Raw genomic sequence first — 23,903 nt, 5'->3', positions numbered from 1 at the left:
TGATCTCCTGGTCATAACCCAAGTCCTGTAGGCGCCGTATGAGGCGGGCTCTCGGGACCACGTCAAATGCCTTGCGAAAATCCACAAAGCAACAATAAACCCTCTGTTTCCGTGACCTCGCCTCCTCAATGATACATCTGAGCGCGAGAATGTGATCCATGGTTCCATGATCATGCCGGAATCCGGCTTGTCCTGTTGCTCTAAGTCCTCGACACTCTGCAAGTCTACTAACCTCGGAGTCAAGTACTGATGCATAAATCTTGGACATGACATGTCCAATCATAATGGTCTTGGAGTTCTCCAGGCTCATGGGATCCCTTGCCTTGTGGATGGGTGAGATAGTGTTAATGGTCCAAGTGTGTGGAAATCCCAAACAAACTGCTTCATTAAAAAGCTTTGCTAAGATCGAGGCTAGGAGGTTAATCCCATATGCAATGAACTTAGTGCATAGCCCCTCATGATCCTTAACTCGGCCATTATGAAGTTTCATTACGGCATCCTTTACCCCTCCTCTAGTGAAGAGGGTGCAGGATGTGGGACGAGGCATGTGTGAGAGCATGGGGGAGGTAGACCAGGGGATATTGGGGCTGCCACATGGGCAGCACATGAGCTGCCATGTGGGCAGTACACAGCAAAAGGTAAAGGCTGCCACATGGGCAGCACACAGGCTGCCATGTGGGCAGCTATCCAAACATGGCCAATGTGCTAGAAAGAAGGGTACTTGGCAAGTCGTGGAGCTCCTGTTGTACGGGGCAGACACGTGGACATCAGGGACCTGCAGCAGCCTGATTGCGCAGGGATTTCCAGCAAGGACAGACGGCGCTTCAGTACGGAGAAGGTACGGGATGCATATGTGGCTGTACGGGGCTGGTATAGGCCTGGCAAGAGGCCAGGATGCTGCAGCAGAGAGGCGCAACCATGGCGCTGCAAACAGGGCAGGCTGGAGCCTGCAGGAAGGCCCGCAATAGGGCACATATGGCCTGGGCCAGTGGCACAGTGCCATGTGGCCAAGCCAGTACAAATGGGCCAGCAAGAGGGCCCTTGTAGGGCTGGTTGGGCTGAGCCAACCTAGCAGACCGGCCAATCAGCCCATTTAGGGCTGGCTGGTCGGTTGGTTCAAGGGGGCCTTGTGCCCTATAAAAGGAGAGGCCTCAGGCCTCATTTCATATCCAACTATCCAGCAGGAAAGGAGCAGACAGGAGCAGCCAATAGACACTTCCTTGGGCCTCACACTAGAGGTGAAGGAGAGTGGAAGGTGTGCTGCAGACTGAGTTCCCTAGAGGCTGGACCTTGTCTTCTAGGGCAGCAAAGTGTTGTGATCATCACTTGAAGCAGCCCTCAGGACAGCAGACAGGAGCAAGAAAGGGGGAGCCTTAGGCCTACATTCAAGAGGACAAGGTGACCTAGGAGAAGCTGCAGACTAAGCTAGAGTGGCTGCCCACCTAGGCTGGCTTCCGGACAGCAAGGTGGAAGGGATCTAGACAGAGAGTCTACATATGCTCGAGGTGGAGCACGCGGGCTCAAAGATCTAGAAGTGCCACGCTTGTAGTTGAAGAACCTTTTGGTATTGTATCTTGTCCTAGTTTCTGGACGGACGGAAATATAAAGTGTTGCTTCTATAGTTGTCTCTGAGCATTGTTTATTTACTAGCTTGCACATCTATGCACATAAGTTAAGAAGTTTGTGATTCCACACCCCACATCACATTGTGTGAGCTCTTGGGCATTACTATCAGTCTTCTTCTGTGCGCACCCTCTGTGCATTTCTAAAACAACCTCAGCTCGGTAGTCTTTCAAGGTAAGGAGGAGGACGACCTCTCATACCAAAAGAAGGCCCTTATTAGAGAATATGGCACAGCTAACGAGCAGCAGTTCAATATCCTATTTGATATGGGAAGTTCAAAAGATGCCACCTCTCCTCAGCTTGCTAAGACAGTCGGGTGCACCTTGGTGCCTCACGAGCTTGTAGTGGACGGATTCACACCCGGCTTGCGTACACACATCACGCATAAGGCCATCCATTTTACTTTTTCAATTCAGAAGGCCATTTTTACGCGGGATTTTATACTGACATCTTTGATGGGTATGACATGATCCTTAAGATTCAGTGGTTCCGTGAGCATGTATCAACACCTGATTGGTGACAAGACACCTTCACGATTGTGAAAGGTTAACCTAAGCCCGCCGTGATACGCAATGGTCATCGGAGCATACTAGGGATTCCATTAATATCTCATATCCAAGCAAGTTGTGCCGTCCGCAAGGGTGCAATGTGTACTTATTTATGTCCAATGCCAAATCACTTACGGTCAAGCCGATTCTCTGATGGGGCAAGCAATGGTGAATTTACTCCAAGAGTTCCAAGACATTATGCTCTGAGATGATCTGCCACCCCAGCTACCTCCACACAGACCAGAAGACCATCACATCGATTTGATTCCAGACTCCACACCTCCAAGTAAGTTCCTTACCGACTTTCCAAGTCTATGGAGAGGGAGTTAGTGCAACAGTTGTCTCAATGACTGCATGCAAGGTTTATAAGACCGTCATCTTCGTCATTCGTTGCGCCTATTCTTTTTGTGGCAAAGAAGGATAAGTCCGCACGATTATGTGTGGACTACAAAGCACTCAACAAGCTTACACTAAGTAACAAATTCCCTATGTCCCATATCGAGTATATCTTGGAAAGACTCAATGGTGCAAAGTTTTTCTCAAAAAACAATCTCAAGAGTGGCTACCATCAAGTCTGGATTTTTTAAGCCGACATTCCAAAGACAGCTTTCCGGACAGAGCGAGCTCATTACGAGTTCGTTGTCATGCCATTTGGTCTGAAGAATGCACCACCCACGTTCAACAAGATGATGTCTCGGGTATTTACAGATTATATCGGAAAGTGCTTGTTCCTTTTTTATGGATGATATCCTTATCTTTTCCGCTACAACAAAGCAACATATTAAGGATGTGCGATGTGCCCTACAATTCTTACACGATAATTAGCTATACCTCAATGTAAAGAAAAGTGAGCTTGGGCTAATCGAGATCCAATATCTAGGATACATCATTAGTACTCAAGGTATTCGATTAGATCCAAAGAAGATTCAAGCTATCACCAATTGGGCTGTCCCCAGGACAGCTCAAGAGATCCGGTCCTTTGTGGGTTTGTATCAAGCCTACAACTTGCATATGGATGGGTTCTCAACATACGCAGCCCCTCTTACAAATTTATTAAGGGGGTAAAGACACACAGAAGAAAAAGCGCTGCAAGCCTTCCATGATTTGCAAAGGTTGGCCACAACGGCACCAGTCATGAAGATTGCCTCTTGGGATGATCCATTTCTGGTACACAGACGCAAGTGATGTCGCCATCAGGGCAATTTTATAGCAAGAGGATAGGCCCAGGGCATATTACAGTAGAAAGCTCAACGATGCCGAAAAGAACTATTCAGTTTATGATAGAGAGCTACTCGATGTCATTCATGCATTAAAACATTAGAAGCCTTTCCTCTACGGACGGACTTTCACAATCAAGACAAATCACCAAGCCCTTAAGTGGCTGCAGACAATGCCGAGCTCACAATGGCGTGATCGACAACAACGGTGGAGCCAAATATTTCAGCAGTTTAGGGGAATGATTGAGTACATCCCCGGCAAAAACAACCCCATAGCCGATACTCTCAGTCGGAAAGGTTCAATCGAAACCATTGAGAAGGCCATTGTACTCGAAATCCACGGAAATGATCTTGATAGTATGAAAGCACAGTACGCGGATTCAACAAAGTTTGGCACCCAGTTCCATTTAGCCACTCCAAGCCATTACTCATTAGAGGATGGTTGGCTTTTCTATAAGAAAAGATTATATGTACTCAAAGACAAATGGCAATCGCTTCTCCATGATGCCCACGACATCCTTACCGATGGTCATAGAGATATCAATGGTACTTTGGAGAAGTTAGAGCGCTATTTCTATTGGCCAAAGATGCGAAAGGACGTATACCACTATGTTCAGAATTGTCAGATATGCCAAAAGGTCAAGGCTTCCCACAAGAAGGCGGCTGGCTTACTTATGCCATTGCCAATACCCTACGGTCCTTTCCAAGACATAAGTATGGACTTCGTGGGACCACTTCCAGCATCATAGAGACATTGCAACGAGCACTAGGCTTGTAAAGTTGAATAGACCTGTTCTTTGTCCTCATTGTTCTTTGAGGCAGAGCTTTAAAAATAGTATTTATGGTACTGCATTCAACCTTGACTCATTTGGAGAGGATTTGTAGACTAATATATGTGGTCACTACAGGCTCTCTCGCAATCACACAATAAGAAGCCGTTTGCGATGTCATAAGGAGAAGCCTTTCAAGTAGAGCATATTCCCCTTCATTCAATCTATGATCACTAATCGAGGGATTTTGTTGTCAAAGTGTGCATAATTCCTTGGTTTCTATTAAAACTACAAAACCAAACATAAATACACGTGATGATGTAGGATGATGCTATTTAAAAGTACCTGAGATAAAAGTTTTCCAATCAATTTTTCACAACTATCCTTTGATACTTCCAATGAACCTTGTGGACTTGACGGTTCAAGCATTTCATTAGGCTTGTTCAAGGTTTGTGAAGGTTCTTCCAACTTTTGGAACAATGTTTCCCATCCATCGATCTCTGCCACAAACCTGGTTCAAATACAAGCCAATTAAGTCAAGATGGGTGTGGGTGGGTGTGTTGAGCTTTCGGGAAAACAACATTGGGATTTACATTAAATAAAGTAGATTAGTTAGATATTTATGACCTCTCTCTCTCTCTCTCTCTCTCTCTCTCTCTCTCTCTCTCTCTCTCTCTCTCTCTCTGTGACAAACCAACATGCCCTAAAGATAAAGGTGTTGGAAGATAAAGTGCTCAGCCACAAGCAAAAAATGAGGCCCTAAAGGCACACACCCAAAAGGAAGATGGGGAAATCCAGCCACTCTTGAATGAAGAATTGAATACGCTTAAGAAACAAATGCAACCTTACAAAAGTTAGAGGGGAGGGGGACTAATGCATGCAAGGCACTAAAGGAATTCAAAGCAAATAATGCAAGACTCAAGAAGGATATGGCAGCCCTACTAAAGCAAAAATGAAAGAGTGGACTGAAGTGGTCAAGAAAGGCTCATCAGCCCCTAAAAAGTAATTTATCAATGATGCATTAGAGGAGAAAAGAAGACACCATAAATCAATGAATGTCCTTGTGAAAGGCCTACCAATGGGAGACACTTTGATGGCAAATGCCAAGGCACTAATAACCAAAATGAGCACCACCGTCACCTTTGAAGGGAGAGCAGGCAAGGAAAATGCACCGTCTAGACCAATGATTGGGAGATTCAAGACAGAGCAGATAGGTCCACTTTTATTACAGCAAGAACATCGCAAAGAAGGGATGGTCCGAGTTATGGCAGCAAGGCAAGATGGGAAACAGGCTGTTTATAGAGTGTAGGCCATTCTATGGGCTATCCATAGGTGCCACTTATTCCTTGGTATGTGCCTTGTAGGCCTAGTTATAGTCAGTTAGGACTATTGGTACAGTTAGTATATGTACCACCTAGGTCAATTAGGACACTCAGTCCATTTTGGGCAGTTAGCCCTAGGGTTTTGTTAATTAGATAAGCTATTGTTACATTGATTCTTTCCTATTTCTGCTTCATTTGCATTTTGGAAAGACCCCGTGTTGCTTTGGAAGGCCTCGTGTTGCCTTTTGGAAATTTTTCTTGCAACAGATACACCTTGGGACAGCAGAGTCTCTTGCAGGGATAAGCTTTGAAGCTTGAGCAGAATTTTGTCACTTGATTTTGAGAGGTTGCCTTTTTTGCTTTGCCAGTTGGTGCATTTGTCTTGAATTTCAGCACCATGACTAGCAACAAGGATGATTTGTTTGGGATGCTTGGGGTTGATGACAAGCTTGATGGCACCAATTATCCCATGTGGTCATACATGATGGGACATGTTTTGGTTGCCAAGAATCTATAGCATATTGTTTCAAGTTTTGAGGTCAAGCCTACACGTAATGCCACTTCTGGTGTTGCACTTACTGTCTCGGGTTCTTCTTCAAGTGGTGGTTCTAATGCTACTTCTAGAACCCCTACAGCTACTGTTACAAGTGCTTTGCCTCCTACACAGAAGCAGATTCAGTGGGATGGTCGTGATGCCAAAGCACATGCCTTGATTGCTCTTTCAGTAAAACGAGTTATTATCCCTCACATCCGGTCTTGCAAAGCAAGCATGGGATCAGCTTGCATCTTTGTATCAAGTGCGGAACGAGGCAAGGGTTGCCTATCTCCGCAAGCAATTGAAAGATTTGAAGCTTGATGAGGGTGGAAACATGGGTGCCTATCTCACTAATGTGAAGGATTTGAAAGAGCAATTGGCCAACATTGATGAGATTATGCCTGATTCTCAGCATGTTTCTAATACCCTTGATGGGTTGCTTGAGAGGCTTTGCTAAGCTAGTTGCTCTTCTTGTTCAGGACGAGCAAAGTCGTACGAATCGCAATGCTTCTATGGCTAGTGATCAAGCTTTTGCTACCCAGCACAAACACAAAGGCAAAGGCAAGGTTTCAGTTGGTAAACCCCCTCATTCTCATGCTGATCATTCACACAATGCCTCTTCTTCATGGGATAATAAAAAGAAGAAGAGATATAACTATTGCACGAAACCTGGGCATGATATTTCTGAATGCACGAAGCGCATTGCATTTGAAAAGAAGAAGAAAGAGTCTGGTCTTGCAATATCTGGTTCTTCTAGTGCAGAAGATCGACATGAGTCCGCTAATTTTGCACATGATCAGCATTGGGCTTTCTTGGTTACATGTCAATATAATCATGATGTTCATGATGCTTGCATGGCAATTTCAGATGTTCATGATGCCTGGTTCTTTGATAGTGGTGCTAGCAAGCACATCACTTCCTGCAGGAAATTATTCAGCTCATTAGAGCATACATCTAAAGGGGGCAATGTGACATGTGCCAATAATGCATCATATACCGTGAAGGGTGTGGGGCAAGTTGCTCTTACTTCTATCTCTAGTGGTGTTGTCACTCTAGAGAATGTGCTTTATGTTCCAAGCATTCGCAAGAGCCTCATTTCTATTTCAGTCATAACTATATGTGGCTTTCGGGTTCTTTTTTATGGTATTAGGTGTGCAGTGTATGATGCTACACATGCCTTTACCATGGTCTTGACTGGCACATTGACTAGACGTCTTTATAGACTTGATGCTTATGACAGATGTTTGGATGATGATGCTGCACTTGCACATGCACATGCCTTTGCTCTTGATTCTACCATGGCAGATACCCATTTGTGGCATGAGAGGTTTGGACACCTCAATTTCGGAGCCTTGGTAAAGTTATATAAGAATGGTATGGTTGTTGATCTTCCCAAAATACATATGCCTTCAAAGCATGTTTGTGACCTTGCTTGCTTGGTAAGATGCACCGTGCTGCGTTTCCCAAGGATGGGAGAGTTGGTGGTTCACGCAAGCTATATCTAGTTCATAGTGATGTTTGTGGGACCATGAGGGTTGCAGCTCTTGGGGGCTTCTATTATTTTGTCACTTTTATTGATGACTTTACCACGTACACTTGGATTTTCGCCTTGAAATCCAAATCTGAAGTTTCTTCATGCTTCAAGCACTTTATTGCCTTGGTTGAGAATGAGAGTGAACTGCACATTGCTCACCTTAATACAGACAGGGGGGCTGAATACATGTCAAAGGAGTTTGCTGTTTTTTTGGCTTCCCGTGGCATACATCATCGATGCACGTTGCCTTATACTCCTCAACAGAATCCCGTGGCTGAGCGGAAAAATAGGCGAGTGATGGAGATGGCGAGGTGCATGTTGAAAGGCAAACATTTGCCTAACAAGTTGTGGTTGGATGTGGTCATGTGTGCTACTTACATCTTGAACACCTGTCCCACAAAGGCATTTCAAACTATCACACCTTACGAGGCTTGGATGTTGGAAAGGTCACCTCCCCATCTGTAAGCCCTCATATGAGGAGAGCATGGGGGAGGGAGACCTAGGGCATGTGCCCAAAAGAAAAGGTGAGGAAGGGAGCTGCCACATGGGCAGCACCTCACAGGGAAAGGATAGCCACAAGGGGCTGCCACATGGGCAGCACATGAGCTGCCATATGGGACGGCGAAATGTGAGCAGCTACATCCGAAATGATTGCGCCAACAAAATCCGTGATCACAACAGAAGACCACGCCCTCTAAACGGCTCTCCAAGCCCTCCATGCAGCCCGCCATGCATGCTCCACGTGGAGTTGATCTACCAACCTCCCTTGCCTCAACCATGCACTCGTCTCAAACTATAGTTTGCATCTCCCAACACTTCACTCAATCAGAGTACCACAGAACTAGAGTACCACAGAGTTGACTTCAGCCAGAGAGACCTAACTATGGTCAAGAGGGTTGACCCCGATCAAACTAGAGTAATTTTATTTGCACATTCGGTTTGCATGGCAAGGTCGCCCTCATAGACTTGGATTCGTCTGAGTATTTGATTTGCATGCGAAAGGCTAAGAATCAATGGGTTGAGGGAGGGGGAGGAAGGTGCTGAGAGAGGCAGGCTGAGGGGAGGAGGGAGGCAGGCTGAGAGAGAGAGAGAGAGAGAGAGAGAGGAGGTACGTGAATATTTTGATTGCAGGAGACAAATTCTCGAAGTATAGTTACTTGAAAGTCGATGGAAAGTCCGATCTCGCATGAAGATTTTATACATTCATACACAGCACTTTGGATGAGGGCCCAGATTCAATTCGGGCTGGACCCCCCCGAAGGTAACTTTATTTTTCTTTGGAAGAGGTAGTACAAGTCTCCACAGCCAGCCAATAAGCTCTGTGTGGAAGAGAAACTCGTGGGGCCTATCCAACCCACCATGCTTGCTCACGGAGCCTTTATAAGCTCTTTCTGTTGTTGCGGGCGGGGCTACCACAGGGTGTTCCAGCTGTCGGCAGCACCCCTACAGGACTTCCAAGGGCTGTTCCAGCCTGTCGTGCTTGGGGCACCATGCCACATTTTCAGCCACACCCTCCCCAATTCAACACAAACCTGCAAGAACCTGCAATTACACAGAGAAGTTGTCAAGAAAAAACAGTCCCCTTGGAGCTTTACAGACTGCAGGAGCCTCATCAGTCCCCCAAGCCATACAATCTAAGGTAGGAAGGGATTTACAGCCTCCCCGCCTCCATAAATTTCAGCAAGAAACTGTCTTCTGTCAAGCAAAAAATGAGAAAAGGAGATAGGAGAAAGAGGCAATCGCAAAAGGGGATAAGGAGAAAGAGAAACTCGAGGAGGAGGAGAAGCAACAAAAGCAACTCACGACCAAAGATGCGAGCAAGCGCGGCAACCGCAGTGGCCTACATGTTGATAGCACTGCCACACAGAAGGCAACCAACAAAGCCTCTTCCAAAACAGTTTCTAACTCCAAATCAACCTCTACATCAGCTACTACACCAACCTTGGAGGGGACAGCACCACCACCTCCGAGGATGGCAGCCTCGACTTCGATCTCAACCCCAACCTCATCTCTCGATACTGCAGAATTGGCAAAAAGCTCACTACCGATGTCACCACTATCAATGATGACCTATACACGACCTCATCCTTCCTCTCAACTCTCCCCCTCAGTCAGCCGCAATTCCAACCCACAGCTGGAATTATCTCACCGTAACTTCAAACACCCCCCCACTAAGCCTACCCCACTCAGCTCACTCAACCACCTCACTCCATCGAGTCCCATTCCTCCACCTTCATACCAGCTCCACTCTTATTCTAGATCCCACGAGGTCCCGACTTCCTTCAAGCCAACCCACCCAATGCTTGGGAGTCACAACATACGTGCACGGGAGGTGGAGCTGAGCTACTTTGCTCAAGAGTGTCATGACAAGAGAAATGATTATTTAGTTAATTAATAGTCATTAGAACCTTATTATTGTTAGGCGCCAATTTGATGGTGCGGTTATATGTTTGTATTTATGATCGATCAAGTAGTGTAAATAGTACCGCCAAACTATGTAACATTGGCCAATGATTAGTAATAAAGATGTGCACACACGTGTCTAGGTCCTAGGGGCAATAGGAAAGGGAAGGGTGCATTAGAGTGCATTGAATGGTAGGTGCATGGATGATAGGATAAGGGTAGGTGTAAATGGGAAGATGGAACTTGAGTGATCTCAAGGGACATTAATGAAAGGGTATCACCCTTTCATGGTGAATCTCACGTAGCATTCTCTCTACCACATTGCATTCATCCGCCGTCTCTCTTCCACCTTGCATGTAGTTCAAAATAGAAACAAGTACTCTCACGAGGGCGCTCTTCCCCATTGGAGGGCCAATTGGCATTCAAATTCTACATGCATTGCACACATTTGCATTCTCGAAAAGTCTAGTTCTTCACATTTGGTATCAGAGCGGCGACGGTCCACAATCGGGACGAGAAGAGGGCCTAACAGATTTGTTGAAGAAGCATTCCTTGTATGAGTGGGGAGAGGTGTTGGAAAGGTCACCTCCCCATCTGTAAGCCCCCAAATGAGGAGTGCGTGGGCGAGGGAGACCTAGGACAGGATGTGCCCAAGAGAGAAGAAAGAGAGGGGGCTGCCACATGGGCAGCACCTCACAGGATTGCGACCTGCAGATGGCGTCAGCATGGCAAGCCATATGGCGAGGGTAGTGGGCAGGTCAAGGGCCTGCAACAGACCCTGATGATGGCACGGTACAGGCGGGTCAGGACAGCAGGATGTACGAGGCAGTACGGCGCAGGACACATGGCAGGGAAGAGCCTGGCAGAGGGCAGTACCAGCAGGCCTGGTGGAGCAGCAAATTGGGGCTGTCACTGGGCAGTAGGCATGCCTTATATAGGCTGGGCCCCTGCCTTGAATGGAGGGCCAAAGGCCCTAGAAGTGTGGGGCAAGAGGCCCCGGTTTTGGAGCCCTTAAAGGGCTGGTTGGGCTGAGCCAACCAGGTCGGTTGGGCCAGCCAACCTGGTCTGTCCAGTCGGCCAGATTGGGACAGACTGGTCGGTATTTTTGCCAGGCCTCAAGGCCTATAAAAGGAGAGGCTTCAAGCCTCATTTCTCATCCAGCAGTGCAGCTTCCAGCAGAGCAGAAAGGAGAAGCAGAGCACAACCGTTGGGGCCTACATCCAGAAGCTGAAGGAGTAACCAGTGTTGCTGCAGACTTAGCTCAGTGTGAGGCTGAGACCTTGGCTGTCTTCTAGGGCAGCAAGGAGCTGAGGTCAAAGGACGGAAAGTCTACAGAAGCTCCAGGTGGAGCACGCGGGCTCGAGTCTAGAGATAGCCATCTGATAGGAGAAGGACCTTATGGTAAGATTAGAGGACCACACCATTGGTGGGACTCTAGATCTGTCTCTCTTGTATTGTGTCCATAGTTTTGGACGGAAATATATATATTTTGGTGGTTTCTCTATCTGGTTGGTTCATTGTCTATTGATGAGTCTGCACATCTATTGAATGCACATAAGTAAAGAAGTTTGTGATTCCACACCCATACCACACTGTGTGAGCTCCTGGGCATTACTATAAGTCTTCCGCTGCGTGTACCCTCTGTTGGGTATTTTCTAACATGGTATCAGAGCCCAAGTAGGAGGCTCACACGTGTGGGAGCTTGAAGGCAAGGGACCTTGCTGAAGGACAACCCTGATTCAGAAGCTCTTGGGAATCGACTTCCACGACTGGAGGATTGTGCCCTTGCGAGAAGGAGGGTGACTCAGGTTTACTCAGGTGCGTTCAGAATTCTGGTCTATTGAAATTGAGTTTGGTTGACTTTGCTGTGTGGTATAAACAGCAGAGATGTCGACCTCTACAGCCTCTTCAACCCCTGCTTTCCCTTCCTCCTCCCCCAATTTTCTCTCTTTCACTACCCCTAACTTTCGAGAGTCTGGGAAATTGGACGGGACTAATTACCCGATCTGGAAAGTGAAGCTCCGGAGTCATTTAGTGGCTCGGAAGTTGTGGAAGCTGACCACGAGAGTGGAGTCGAAGCCAGAGGACATGGTGGACAAAAAAGGGGAGATAGTCATGACAGTAGACAGAGAGGAGCTTGAAGCTAGGGAAGACAGAGATGCCCATGCCCTGGCAATAATCATAGGGACTACGACGGACTTCGTTCTTCTGCATATCCAGCTGGCCGAGACGTCAGTAGAGGCGTGGACCACCCTGAAAGATCTGTACGAGACGGACAACACCTCCTGGATTGTGCTTCTTCAGCATCAACTCTACAATCTTAATATGGAAGAAGGAGATACGGTACATAGCCATTTGACAAAGGTCAAGGTGGTGATGGATTCCGCTGGCAAAGGAAAGGGCAAGCCTAACGGTGGCAAGTCCAAGAAAGAGGACTCTGACGACGAGGGGACTTCGAAGAGGAAGCATAAGAAGTGTTTCTACTGTGATACGCCAGGACATTTTGCAAAGGACTGCAGAAAGAAAAAGGCGGATCTAAAAAACAAAAAGGAGTCTGACTCAGATTCAGAGGGAGAGGCCAAAGCAAATGTGGTAATCAAAGAGTTGTTCCTGGTGACATCACCGAGTGTTACCGAGGTCAAATATGTTGATCCAGAAATCACAGTGAGGATGTCTAACATAGAGATGTGGGTTGACAAGGAGTCAGATGCCTTTGTGAAGGTGAAGGACAGCATGGAGCGCTTGGTACCTTCCAGGTGTGTGGCTGTTGACACTGACACGAGGGTGGATTCCATGGAAGGCCATGGGGTCTCATGGTCAGATGGATGCTAGAGTTCAGAAGGGGACAGTACAGGATTACACAAGCGCTTGGTGGGTGCCTCAATGAGAGTTTGCTTTCAGAGCGAACATTCAAGCAGTACAACAGTCTGGTATGTATTTGATATTCTGCATTTGAGCCTTTATAGCATGCTGTGGAGAGACTCTGCTCTTCATTTGTCTCAGGTGGTACGAGATTGGAAGGAATTGGCCTTCTTCGAAGGCAGAAGGGGAAGTTTTGGTGCTTCTTCAAATCTCAGACACAGATTGCTAGAAGGTGATGGACAAAGAGTACTGAAGCCAGAAGAGTACCTGCTTGAGAACTCAGCGAGAGTTCATGGTCCAGGTTATCTGGAAATATTCATTGGTTGCAGACCTTGCCAAACGGGTTGAAACAGACCCTCAGAGCATGGTGCCTGGAAGACTCCAGGTTGTTCACTCATTATGAGGGGGACGACTGGAAGATCGTGACGGATGGATTGCTCGAGTTCAAAGGCGGGAACGTGACTAAAGGAGGTGGTACCAAGAGGTGCTACCAAAGATGGACCTGTGTACCACGATGGTGTGCGGAAGCTAAACCGGACCTGGTGGAGCAGGAGCCACTGGATGAAAAGCCAGGTAAAGATTTCGACACCGAAAGGTTCCAGAGGACTACCACCAGGGAGTTACTGGAGCATCGTCATCGACGTGTTGGCGTTGGGCCGAGATGTGTCAGTGAGAGGGGGTGTTGGAAAGGTCACCTCCCCATCTGTAAGCCCCCAAATGAGGAGTGCGTGGGCGAGGGAGACCTAGGACAGGATGTGCCCAAGAGAGAAGAAAGAGAGGGGGCTGCCACATGGGCAGCACCTCACAGGATTGCGACCTGCAGATGGCATCAGCATGGCAAGCCATATGGCGAGGGTAGTGGGCAGGTGAAGGGCCTGCAACAGACCCTGATGATGGCGCGGTACAGGCGGGTCAGGACAGCAGGATGTACAGGGCAGTACAGCGCAGGACACGTGGCTGGGAAGAGCCTGGCAGAGGGCAGTACCAGCAGGCCTGGTGGAGCAGCAAATTGGGGCTGTCAGTGGGCAATAGGCATGCCTTATATAGGCTGGGCCCCTGCCTTGAATGGAGGGCCAAAGGCCCTAGAAGTGTGGGGCAAGAGGCCCCGGTTTTGGAGCCCTTAAAGGGCTGGTTGGGCTGAGCCAACCAGGTCGGTTGGGCCAGCCAACCTGGTCTGTCCAGTCGGCCAGATTGTGACAGACTGGTCGGTATTTTTGCCAAGCCTCAAGGCCTATAAAAGGAGAGGCTTCAGGCCTCATTTCTCATCCAGCAGTGCAGCTTCCAGCAGAGCAGAAAGGAGCAGCAGAGCACAACCCTTGGGGCCTACATCCAGAAGCAGGTCAAAGGACGGAAAGTCTACAGAAGCTCCAGGTGGAGCACGCGGGCTCGAGTCTAGAGATAGCCAGCTGAAAGGAGAAGGACCTTGTGGTAAGATCAGAGGACCACACCATTGGTGGGACTCAAGATCTGTCTCTCTTGTATTGTCTCCATAGTTTTGGACAGAAATATATATATTTTGGTGGTTTCTCTATCCGGTTGGTTCATTGTCTATTGATGAGTCTGCACATCTATTGAATGCACATAAGTAAAGAAGTTTATGATTCCACACCCACACCACACTGTGTGAGCTCCTGGGCATTACTATAAGTCTTCCGCTGCGTGTACCCTCTGTTGGGTATTTTCTAACAAGAGGTTCACCAAGTAGCTTTTGAGGAGCTTAAGAGAACATTGGTCACTGCACCAGTGTTAACACTTCCGGACATGGACAAAGAGTTCTTTGTTGTATGTACGGATGCGAGTGGTACCTCGATTGGGGCAGTGTTGATGCAAGGAGGGCATCCCATTGCTTATGAGAGTAGAAAACTTCAAGGGGCTGAATTGAAATATATCACGTATGAGACGGAGTTACTGGCAGTCATTGATGCTTTAAAGTTATGGAAGCATTATTTATATGGTTCTGTTTTCAAGATTAAGACTAACCATCAAAGTATCAAGCACTTGTTTTCTCAACCCATTGTTTCTTCAAAGCAAATCGAATGGGCTGAATATATTCAATCCTTTGGGCAACCAAATATTGAATATCAACCAGGAAAGGAGAATTTAGTAGCTGATGCTTTGAGTAGACGGCCCCAAGTTAATCACATTTCTGTGATTAAGGAGAAATCACTAAGGAGCAATGGTTGAAGCTTATCCTTTAGATAAGGACTTTGCTGACATTTATGAGAAAATTCAACGTAACGAGGTCGAGGGTTCAGAGGCTTATTCCATCGTGGATGGATACTTATTGTTGAGACGTGCCATGTGTGTATCCAAAACATTTCGGTATCTAGTTTTGAGGGAGTTACATGTGAGTCCATATTCTCGACATAGAGGCATTAGAGGGACCATTGATAATATTGAAAGGTACTTCCATTGGCCTAAACTTCGCAAAGAAGTTTCAACCTTTGTTCAACGATGTGGCATATGTCAACGCATTAAATCTGACACAAGTAAGACTGCTGGTCTTTTGGAGCCTTTGCCTATTCCCTCTAAAAGGTGGGAACACATTACAATGGATTTTGTGTAAAGTTTTCACAAGGTAAATCATCTATGGGCAATGTTTACCCACTCCAATAACACACTTGGGGGAGCGAATTTTTACTGCTAACCAGTTTGCTGAGGATATGTCAAAGGTTATCGAGCAAGTAAAAGAACATATTAAGAAGGCCCACGTTCAACAATCCAAGGCAGCCAATAAAAGAAGAAAAAAAGTTTATTACAAGGAGGAGGATTGGGTTTTACTGAAGATTGATAAAAGAAGAATCAAGTCAGTGTGAGGAGTACAAAACATGCCAAGTTAGCACTGAAGTTTTATGGTCCATTTCAGATTTCAGCAGCTTTATATCCAGAAGAAGCATCCACAGCGTATGAGCTGAAATTACCAGCCCACTGGCGTATGAAGAATATCTTTCATGTGAGCAATTTGAAGAGATACCATGGCGATACTTTTGCGTTTTTGGATACTCAGCATCAAGAAGAACCTGAACTTGAAGATGGGATTGAAGTTCTTACTCCGGAACAGATTCACAGACATGTAGGGACTCAGGACAAAGGGCCAAGCCGATTTTCGACATGACCACGGGACCATGGATCACATACTCACTCAAGAGTATCATTGAGGAGGCCAAGCAAAGGGCCTATTGTTGCTGGATTTTTGCAAAGCCTTTAATACAATACCGAGAGCCGACTCAAGCAAAGTCATGGACAATGGTTTGAAGAGGAGATCAAGAGACTATTGGGGTCAAATAATGTTGATCGTTATCACCAACCCTATTGGGCCTCTACATAGACGAGCTTGAGACCTTTATCAAGACACTGGGAAGGGGGGGGATGCTCTCTCACTAGTTCCTTGCTTCAAAGCCTATTATATGTAGATGATGTGGTGCTATTACCTTCTTCTACAGATGACCTCCAGAGACACCTAGATGCATTATTGGTATTCTGTGAGCCACACGATTTGAAGGCCAACCTTGGTAAGACCATGAATATGATCTTCAACAATCCCGAGTAACTATGCATAGAGAACGGTTCACATTTGATGGATCACCAGTTGAGATTGTTTCATCATACGCATACTTAGGAGTTTTCTTCTCTGGACCTATTTCACGATCAGACCAACGACGCAAGCCCGTTTGAGCAGAGGATATGCTTACCTCAACAACACTTGGAGATTTCACCACCATTGACCAACACATTAGCCGCATTCTTTGACTCCACTGAATCTAAGCTAGCACCCTTCTCATTCTTTTGATCCGCTGCCTCCTTTTTGCAATCTTTCGCAAAATGACCTAGCATATCACAATAGAAGCACTTTTTCTTCTTCTTCTTCTTCTTTCTTTTCTTCTTGTTTTCTTCATCTAAAGAGTCCTCTCCATCATCAGATTTGTCCTTCTTGGGCTTGTCTTTGTCAGGCTTACCCTTTTCCTTGCCTTTGGTCCCATCCTGAGCTATCAGGGCTTTGTCCTCACTACACCAAATTTGCCATCGTACTTCTTCTCCCCAACCTCCTGCTATAAAAGCAATGGTACCAATTCCTCAAACATACCTAGCGCCGCCCTCTATTTTGCAATCATTGTGGTCACAAAGCTATTGTAGCCCCTCGAAAGCATGCCAAGCAATAGCCTAGCCATCTTGGTAGAATCCATTCTTTGACCAACTACCGCCAACTGATCCCTCACTACCTTCATCTTGGTGATGTGTTCTTGTATTGAATCTTCCTCATCCATGCTCATGCCATGGAGCTCAATCCCGAGGTCAAGAATCCTCGCTTCCTTGTTCATCTCGTAGATATCCCTCAACGTGGGCATCTGTCGTGGTGCCAATGATAATGGCCAAGGCCTCCTCATCATGCATCTACCAAGCTCTTACTTAGATAGCATCCGCCAATACAGTCACTGACGGGTGTGGTCATCGGGGCTGGAGTCACGATGTTGAGGCATTAACTCTCTATCTGTTGCGATCTCTATCAACACCGAATGGCTCCGGACTTTGTCTCCCACAATGAGTAGTCAGTCCCATCTAGCTTGCCCATCTCCCCAAAATTAGAAACAGCATATCTGGTGGCCATGACAATGAACTGAAAAGAGATAGAGTCGAAAAGTCGTACACCTATCTAAACTTGAGCCTCCCTCGCAAGGGTACCGTCTTTTAGACATCGAAGATGATTGCCCTGAGCTTTAAATCAAGGTCATCCTTCAACAAGGTCCTTGCCTTCAAGCTCCACTGCTTGAGAAGTTCCGTCAAGGCTCCAATACCATGTTGGAAAACTAAGCATCGTAACAAAGGGTATGCACTGCAGAAAGACTAACAAAGCATCTCTAGGAATTCACAGGTGTACTTAACATACATGTGTAGTAAGTAAATGAGCAATGCATAGGAAAGATGTAGAACCAGCAAGACTTATATTTCCATCCACAACGGACACTAAACAAAATGTATGCCCAATGTCTCACCCTCTAGTAGCTGAGTGCTACCTAGATGTCGACTCCTGAGCACAACCAACAATTGTTCTCCTACCTCCATGGCACTCTCAAAACACTCGACCTGTGTGCTCCCTATGAGCTTAGGTGGGCCTCATAGTCGTGCCCTAAAAACACACCTTCAGGCTGATCCTCCCGAACAGCCACTGGTAGGGCAGTGCTTGACCTTGGTGTTTCTCCTCCTTGCTGCTCTGGAAGGCAGCCAATGGTGAGGGCCAAGCTCCCCCTTTGATCCATCCTTGCTGCCCTGAATGTCAGCCTAGGATGAAGGTCTTTGTCTGCACTAATCAGCCTCCTACTATGCTCCTCCAAGTTACCCTGAGGAAGGCCCAAGTCTTGGCTGGCATGCTGCTCGAATCCGCTCCTAAAGGGCTGCTTCTGTGAATGAAGTATAAGCCCCAATGGGCTCCTTTTATAGGAGCACACTGATTGGCTGACCTGGCAGCGCTAGTGGTTGATGTGGCAGACTACCAAGGCTGACTCAGGTGGCCAACCTGCCGGTCTGTGGGGACCAGCCTGGTGCTAGCCCTGCCTGGCCACATGGCTAACTGCCACTGGCCCAGGCCCATAGGCCTGCCATCCGACCTCCTCAAAAGCCTCTTGCAGCTCAAAATTGCCGTCCAGCCTATTGCCATCTCCTGCAGCCTGTTTGCCATTCTCCAAGGCATGTTCCAGCCCTGAATCTGCTCAACCACTGCCCCACACAGGCACCTATCTGCCCTAGCCATCTCCACCCAATTGTGGACCTGTCTCTGCGCCTTCCAACAGTACCGCACAGCATGCAGTCAACACCCATGCAGCTGGTGAAATTACTCCAAACTGCTCCTAAGTGGTGTCCTGCTCCAACCACCAAAGCTGAGCCAGAATCCCTTGAGCCTGTCCAGAAGTGTCCGCCTATGTGGAGCTGCCCTCTGCCCATCAGATCTGCTCCTGTTGCAGCATCCAATGGCATCCTATGTGCTGCCCACATGGCAGCCTATGTGCTGCCCATGTGGCCGCCACATCAACCCTATGTCCATCTCCCCCATGCTCTCCTATATGGGGGCTTACAGATGGGGAGGTGACTTTTCCAACAAGATTTTCTCTCAATTATTACCAATGTTTGTGGATTACATGCAGAAAGAGAGGCATTTGGAAAGAAGGTTCTTACTAAGGACTTTACTATTTGAAAACCCTTATATGCTCTTTGTCGACTTTGGGAAGCCCTAAACTCCTAGGCTAATTGATCAACATCGATTCAGACTAGCATAACGTCAATCTCATTTCAGCACAATATTTGGGTCGTTCGTTTATAGCTATTTTTTCAGTCAACATTCATTTATCTAGGCATGCTTTCCAAACATGCTAGCTGAAGCAAAGTTAAATAGGGTAGATTTAAAGAGCAAAAAGTAGAAATGAAAGAGGCAGGGAGAGAGGAGGAAGTGACAAGGAGATGGAGAGGGATTCAAAAGTAAGGAGAGAAATGGCAGAGAGGAGACTACAAAGAAGTCAAGAATGTGAGTTAATGGTTACACATGGTGTAAACTCCTACGTATCCCCAGTATGCAACTGCTTCCTAGCATAAGTCCGTCAAGTTAGGAGGAGAGAAGTGTATTCCACAATAATGCACAATGAGTTAACCGTATCCTAACTAGCCCCCAGTAAAAATTGTCTAGGTCTAACGTGGACTCCAAAATAGATACTGTTAGTCATCATAACAACCGTCCTTTACATAGACACATTTTTCTCTCAAAGGTTTTGAAGTGATGGCCTCTTCCTGGGATGCTTCATGCCGCATCCTACAAGGATGCACAAATTTCTCTTAACCTGCTTCAAGTGCACTCACAAGAATTTGTATAATCCTACTTGTAACAGGTGGCTGTTTTATGAGTCTCAAGCAGTGGATCACAAACACGCCACGGGAAGGTGAATTTACCATTAATTTTGATCAACTTCAATTAGTTCCAAAGACTGGAGTCTCACTCCCTTGATGGTATTTCCCATTTAATCACTACTCGCGACGTAAGTCCTAATGCGATATTAAAGGACTACTTTCGAATCCCATCCCAATGATTTGCATAGAGCAGTGCAGATCAAGCTGCGCATCCTCGAAGAAGCGGGTACCTTTCCACTAGGCTGTCTCAATACCAGTTGGGCATGTTGGTATAAATGCCCCAGATTACGCACCTGTCGAAGAACCTCTCACAAGACACGTATGCAGCGTACCTTGCTTTCATCTGCTGCAATCCAGCTTTTTTCCTGTGGCGCCGTGCTTGTTGATCGTTCTGTGGCTGAGAGGGGCGGAGCAAGCGTTCAGGAGCCTCTGCAATGGACTTACGCTCTCGCTTCCGTCGTTTGTATATGAGCCCATCTTCGTTGACAATCTCCCAATCTGTTCCAACAGGACAGTATCAAACGCTAAGTATCGAGAAGGGCTTGAAGCAGTAAAAGAGGAGGAGGCGAAGGATGCACCTTCACCCGAGCGGATGACGACAGGCTCTGTCATGGCTTCGAGAGCAGCAAGGATGAGAGCATGCGCCCCGAGAGTCAGTCACGACTGAGCTGGGTCGCTATGGGAAGCTGGCTGTATTGCTCTAATTGGGTCTCTTTGTTCACGCGCCATAACTTACATTCAAATTCAGCAATCGCATCTTTATAGATGTACCATAGCAAACCTCCCAAAAACCTCTGACATGTGAGCGCCCATTCTATGCTCACTTAACAAGATGAATTACATTTAGAAGGCCTTCCCTCCACGTAGTGTTAGGTTTGTGTATATAAGGGAGTGGTCGGACCACTAAATGAAGTTAGCTTTGTAATGTTGTAGAGGTGTGTTGGTCCATATGTCAGCCACGAATTGTTGTTGGTTGTTGAATCAATCTTGTCATATTATTATGTGTCATGAAGTTGCGAAGTTCTGTTGTTCTATTGTTGGAGTAATTGTAGTTAATGTTGAAGTCCCCTATGATTGTTGTTGGTGTGTTTAGTTCTATTTTGGTTAGTAGATTTTGTAGGCAAGATGAAAGTGTTGAAGGCGGTGTGGAGGGAGAATTGTATGCATTGATGATGGCAAATCTTGATGGAACAGCATGAAGGATTCACAACATGGATTCAAAAGAGGAGAGGCCCTTATAAGGGCAACTGATACAATGCATGTGCCCCAAAGGAGAGCATCTCCAGATCCACAAATCACTCCACTGATTTCTTAATCAGCCCCATGAATCTCTCAGTCACACCTAATAGAACCTTCTACCACCATGTGGTGACACACAAACTCACACAAACCTTGTACCCCTTGGTACACCCCATTACTTCAATTTGTCCTTCTAGTCTATCCAAATTTGAATTTGAGAATATTGCTAGCAAGCACTGACAGCCTTTTTCTTGGATGTATGCTTTGTTTTGCAATTTCCTTTCGTCCTTGTAACATGTTGCAAGTCCTACACCATTTGTGTTTTGCAAGCATTTGAATTTAGGCAAGGAGAGGATTTTTATTTGTTGTTATGCAATTCTTGAAGGCAAAGTATTGTGGCACTTAGGAGGCTTTTGTTGTGAAGTATATCTTGCAAGCAAATTTGAATATAGGGCTCGTGTGTTGAGTGATTGCAATATTTTTTGTTGACTTTGTTGGTTGGAGAAGTTCTTTTGTTTTGGAATCCATTGTCGATCATTTTGCAAGCAATCAAATTCTTTTGAAACATTGTTATCTACTTTGATGTATTTTGGTTCTAGTAGATGTATGAGGAAAAGGTTTTTTGGGTCGCGTATACAAGACATGGATGTGTATGGCAAGCCATGTGTTTTAATGAAAGATGGGTAAAATGTTAGGTAATGGATGGTCCTTGAGAACAATGAATTGTTCTAGCTATAGCGGGTTGTATGGGAAATTATGTTTGATAAATTGTGTTTAAGTAGTCCTTGCCTATTTGAAATTCTCTTGTGATTGGATGTATCGGAGTCAAGTGGATGGAATTTTTTTCATTGTGAAGAGATGAGTTATTGAAGCATGCCAATTTACCTGTATTGTTGTTGTTGAACAAAACCCACCCTCTGGTTGTGTGCTTGTGTTGGAGTCTTTGAATATTTCATCTGCACCATTTACCAACCCATCAGGAACGTCTAAGTTGCATGTACAAATCTCAACTATCATTCCTGGTTTCAAATGAAGTGTTTTGTGTAATCTTGGTATGTTTTTTGGATTTGTTGGTATTGCTATTGTTTTACTGCATGTTTTTGCTGGTCGGTCGGATATGTGGATCATCTTCGAGCAAGTCAAACACTTCTTTGTTGTGAATGTCCTTTGCAACATTAGTATAGAAGAGGTGGGGTATATTATGCTTTTGCAATGGTTTTCTCAAGTATTGTTCGTTTATGTAGGATATATCATCCAGAGTATGTTGTCCTGCCATTATTTTGTTTAGTATGTGTATGTATTGGGTACATTTTGACGCATTGGTTTCCATTTTGACGCATTGGTTTGGTGAGTTCATAAAGCAAAACATTATCTTTCCAATAAGATGGCATCATTGATGTGTTTGTTGATTGTTCCCAAAAAATTCATGAGTCTTTTATTGGGGACTAGCTTGGCATAGATCTCCACATAAGAGTATATCGAGTCCTCCAAATGGCTGGAGGTGTTTGTGTTTGATATCCCGCAAATGCATGTCAGTTACTGCAACTAATGTGCTATGGCCAATTAGAGAAACTTCATTAAAAAACAAGTAGCTGAAGGTCTCTGTTTAGTTATGATGGTTCTTGCAACTTTTCATTGGAAAGGCTTGTGTAATGGGACCCTGATGGGACACCATTAGAAGTGTAGAGCTGAGTGAATAGTTGTGCCACCAATATTGAATGCTATTTTTCTAGTGTATGCTAGCAAAAGAAATTTTGGCAACTCGATATTGTAAGTTTGTTTGTGTGAGTAATGCCTAGGGAGGGCCTAAACAATGGCCAATAATGTGAAAGTTTTGCCAGTTCCAGCATTGCCTATCAAGAAAAGATGAAGCTTCATATCGAGGTCGAAACCCCTTTCTTTAACATGATGTCTTCGAGTAGTAGGCGTCGTTCAATGTTTAGTTTTCTTAAGATAATGTAGTACTCATTCCTTGGAATTAGTTTATACGTTAATAATGATGCATTATGTTGTTGATTTGTTTTTGTTGTTGTTGTTGGCATGTCAATTGCAATGTCATATGTATTGATGTTGTTGAGGATGTGGAACCATTTGAAGTAGGTTCTAAATTTGTTGACATTTTAGGAATAAGCTTCTTGAATTTTGCCTTATTTTGGTTGATGATATGTTTGTTTTCTATGTATTTTCCATGCCGTGTAGGATTGCTTTTGTCAAGTGTCGGCTCGAATTTTTGAAATGGGAAGAAAAAAGTACATAGTTCTCTATAGTAGTAGTTTTCTGGGTCATTCTTTTTGTTGTAGTTATTGAATCGAATTATTTTGGGTTCCCTTCGTCATGTTGTCTTCATTGCTGAGATTGTGTATTCGCTTGCAAAACTTGCTAAGCAAATGTCATGGAGATTGATGGCTTATTTCAAATACTTATCGATAATGTCATTGAAGGAGATGTTTGTGCTTTCAAGATATAGGTGTTGCAACTATTCTCGATGCTTCAACAACAATGTTCTTTTCTCTAGAGGATTCTGTTAATATATTGAAATCGTCTTAATGAGGTTGAAAGTGGCAACGATAGGGACAAGTAAACACCTTGTTGTGAGCTGATGTGTTGAGTATTCAAAATTGCATTATCTACACATCGATGTGCTCATTTGATGTTGCATTGGAGTTTATGCTTTGTGATAGAGCTACTTTGACTGCCTCTATGGTCTCTTTATCTATTTTTGTCATCCACGATGTGCAATATGTAGCAGCTCCACGTGGATTTAGTATGAACTATATGTATATGTTTGCGCCCCATAGTTTTGACAAAGTAGGTTGAATTTGTTTGTGTGTATATCCTTTGGCTGTCTTCTAAAGAATAATGTGGGTTGAGAAATCGATGCTCGCAAAGTTAAAATGTATTCTTCCACTGACAATGAAAGGGCAATTAAAAAGGAATTATAGTCTAACGATGACAATGC

The 23,903-nt window shown here is 45.5% G+C and overlaps 1 protein-coding gene across 1 annotated transcript in view; it reads right to left on the bottom strand.

The window, feature by feature from the left end:
* LOC147891378 (cryptic loci regulator) overlaps window positions 1-20,566 on the bottom strand; it is a 31,108-nt gene extending 10,542 nt beyond the window's left edge. The window contains exons 1-3 of the mRNA XM_087389854.1: window positions 20,284-20,566; window positions 20,038-20,203; window positions 4,504-4,669 (exon numbers count right to left, since the gene is read on the bottom strand). Coding sequence (XP_087245980.1) covers window positions 4,504-4,669; window positions 20,038-20,203; window positions 20,284-20,317 — 366 coding nt within the window. The 5' untranslated portion in view covers window positions 20,318-20,566. The remainder of the gene's footprint in view (window positions 1-4,503; window positions 4,670-20,037; window positions 20,204-20,283) is intronic.
* Window positions 20,567-23,903: the final 3,337 nt, after the last annotated feature.

Source organism: Dipteris shenzhenensis, chromosome 18 (assembly GCF_047967505.1).
Source record: "Dipteris shenzhenensis isolate YYH24624 ecotype China chromosome 18, Dip_SZ_1.0, whole genome shotgun sequence".
Taxonomy (NCBI): Eukaryota; Viridiplantae; Streptophyta; class Polypodiopsida; order Gleicheniales; family Dipteridaceae; genus Dipteris; species Dipteris shenzhenensis.
Note: the sequence above shows the minus strand (reverse complement) of the source record. Positions and strands in the feature narration are given on the sequence as shown.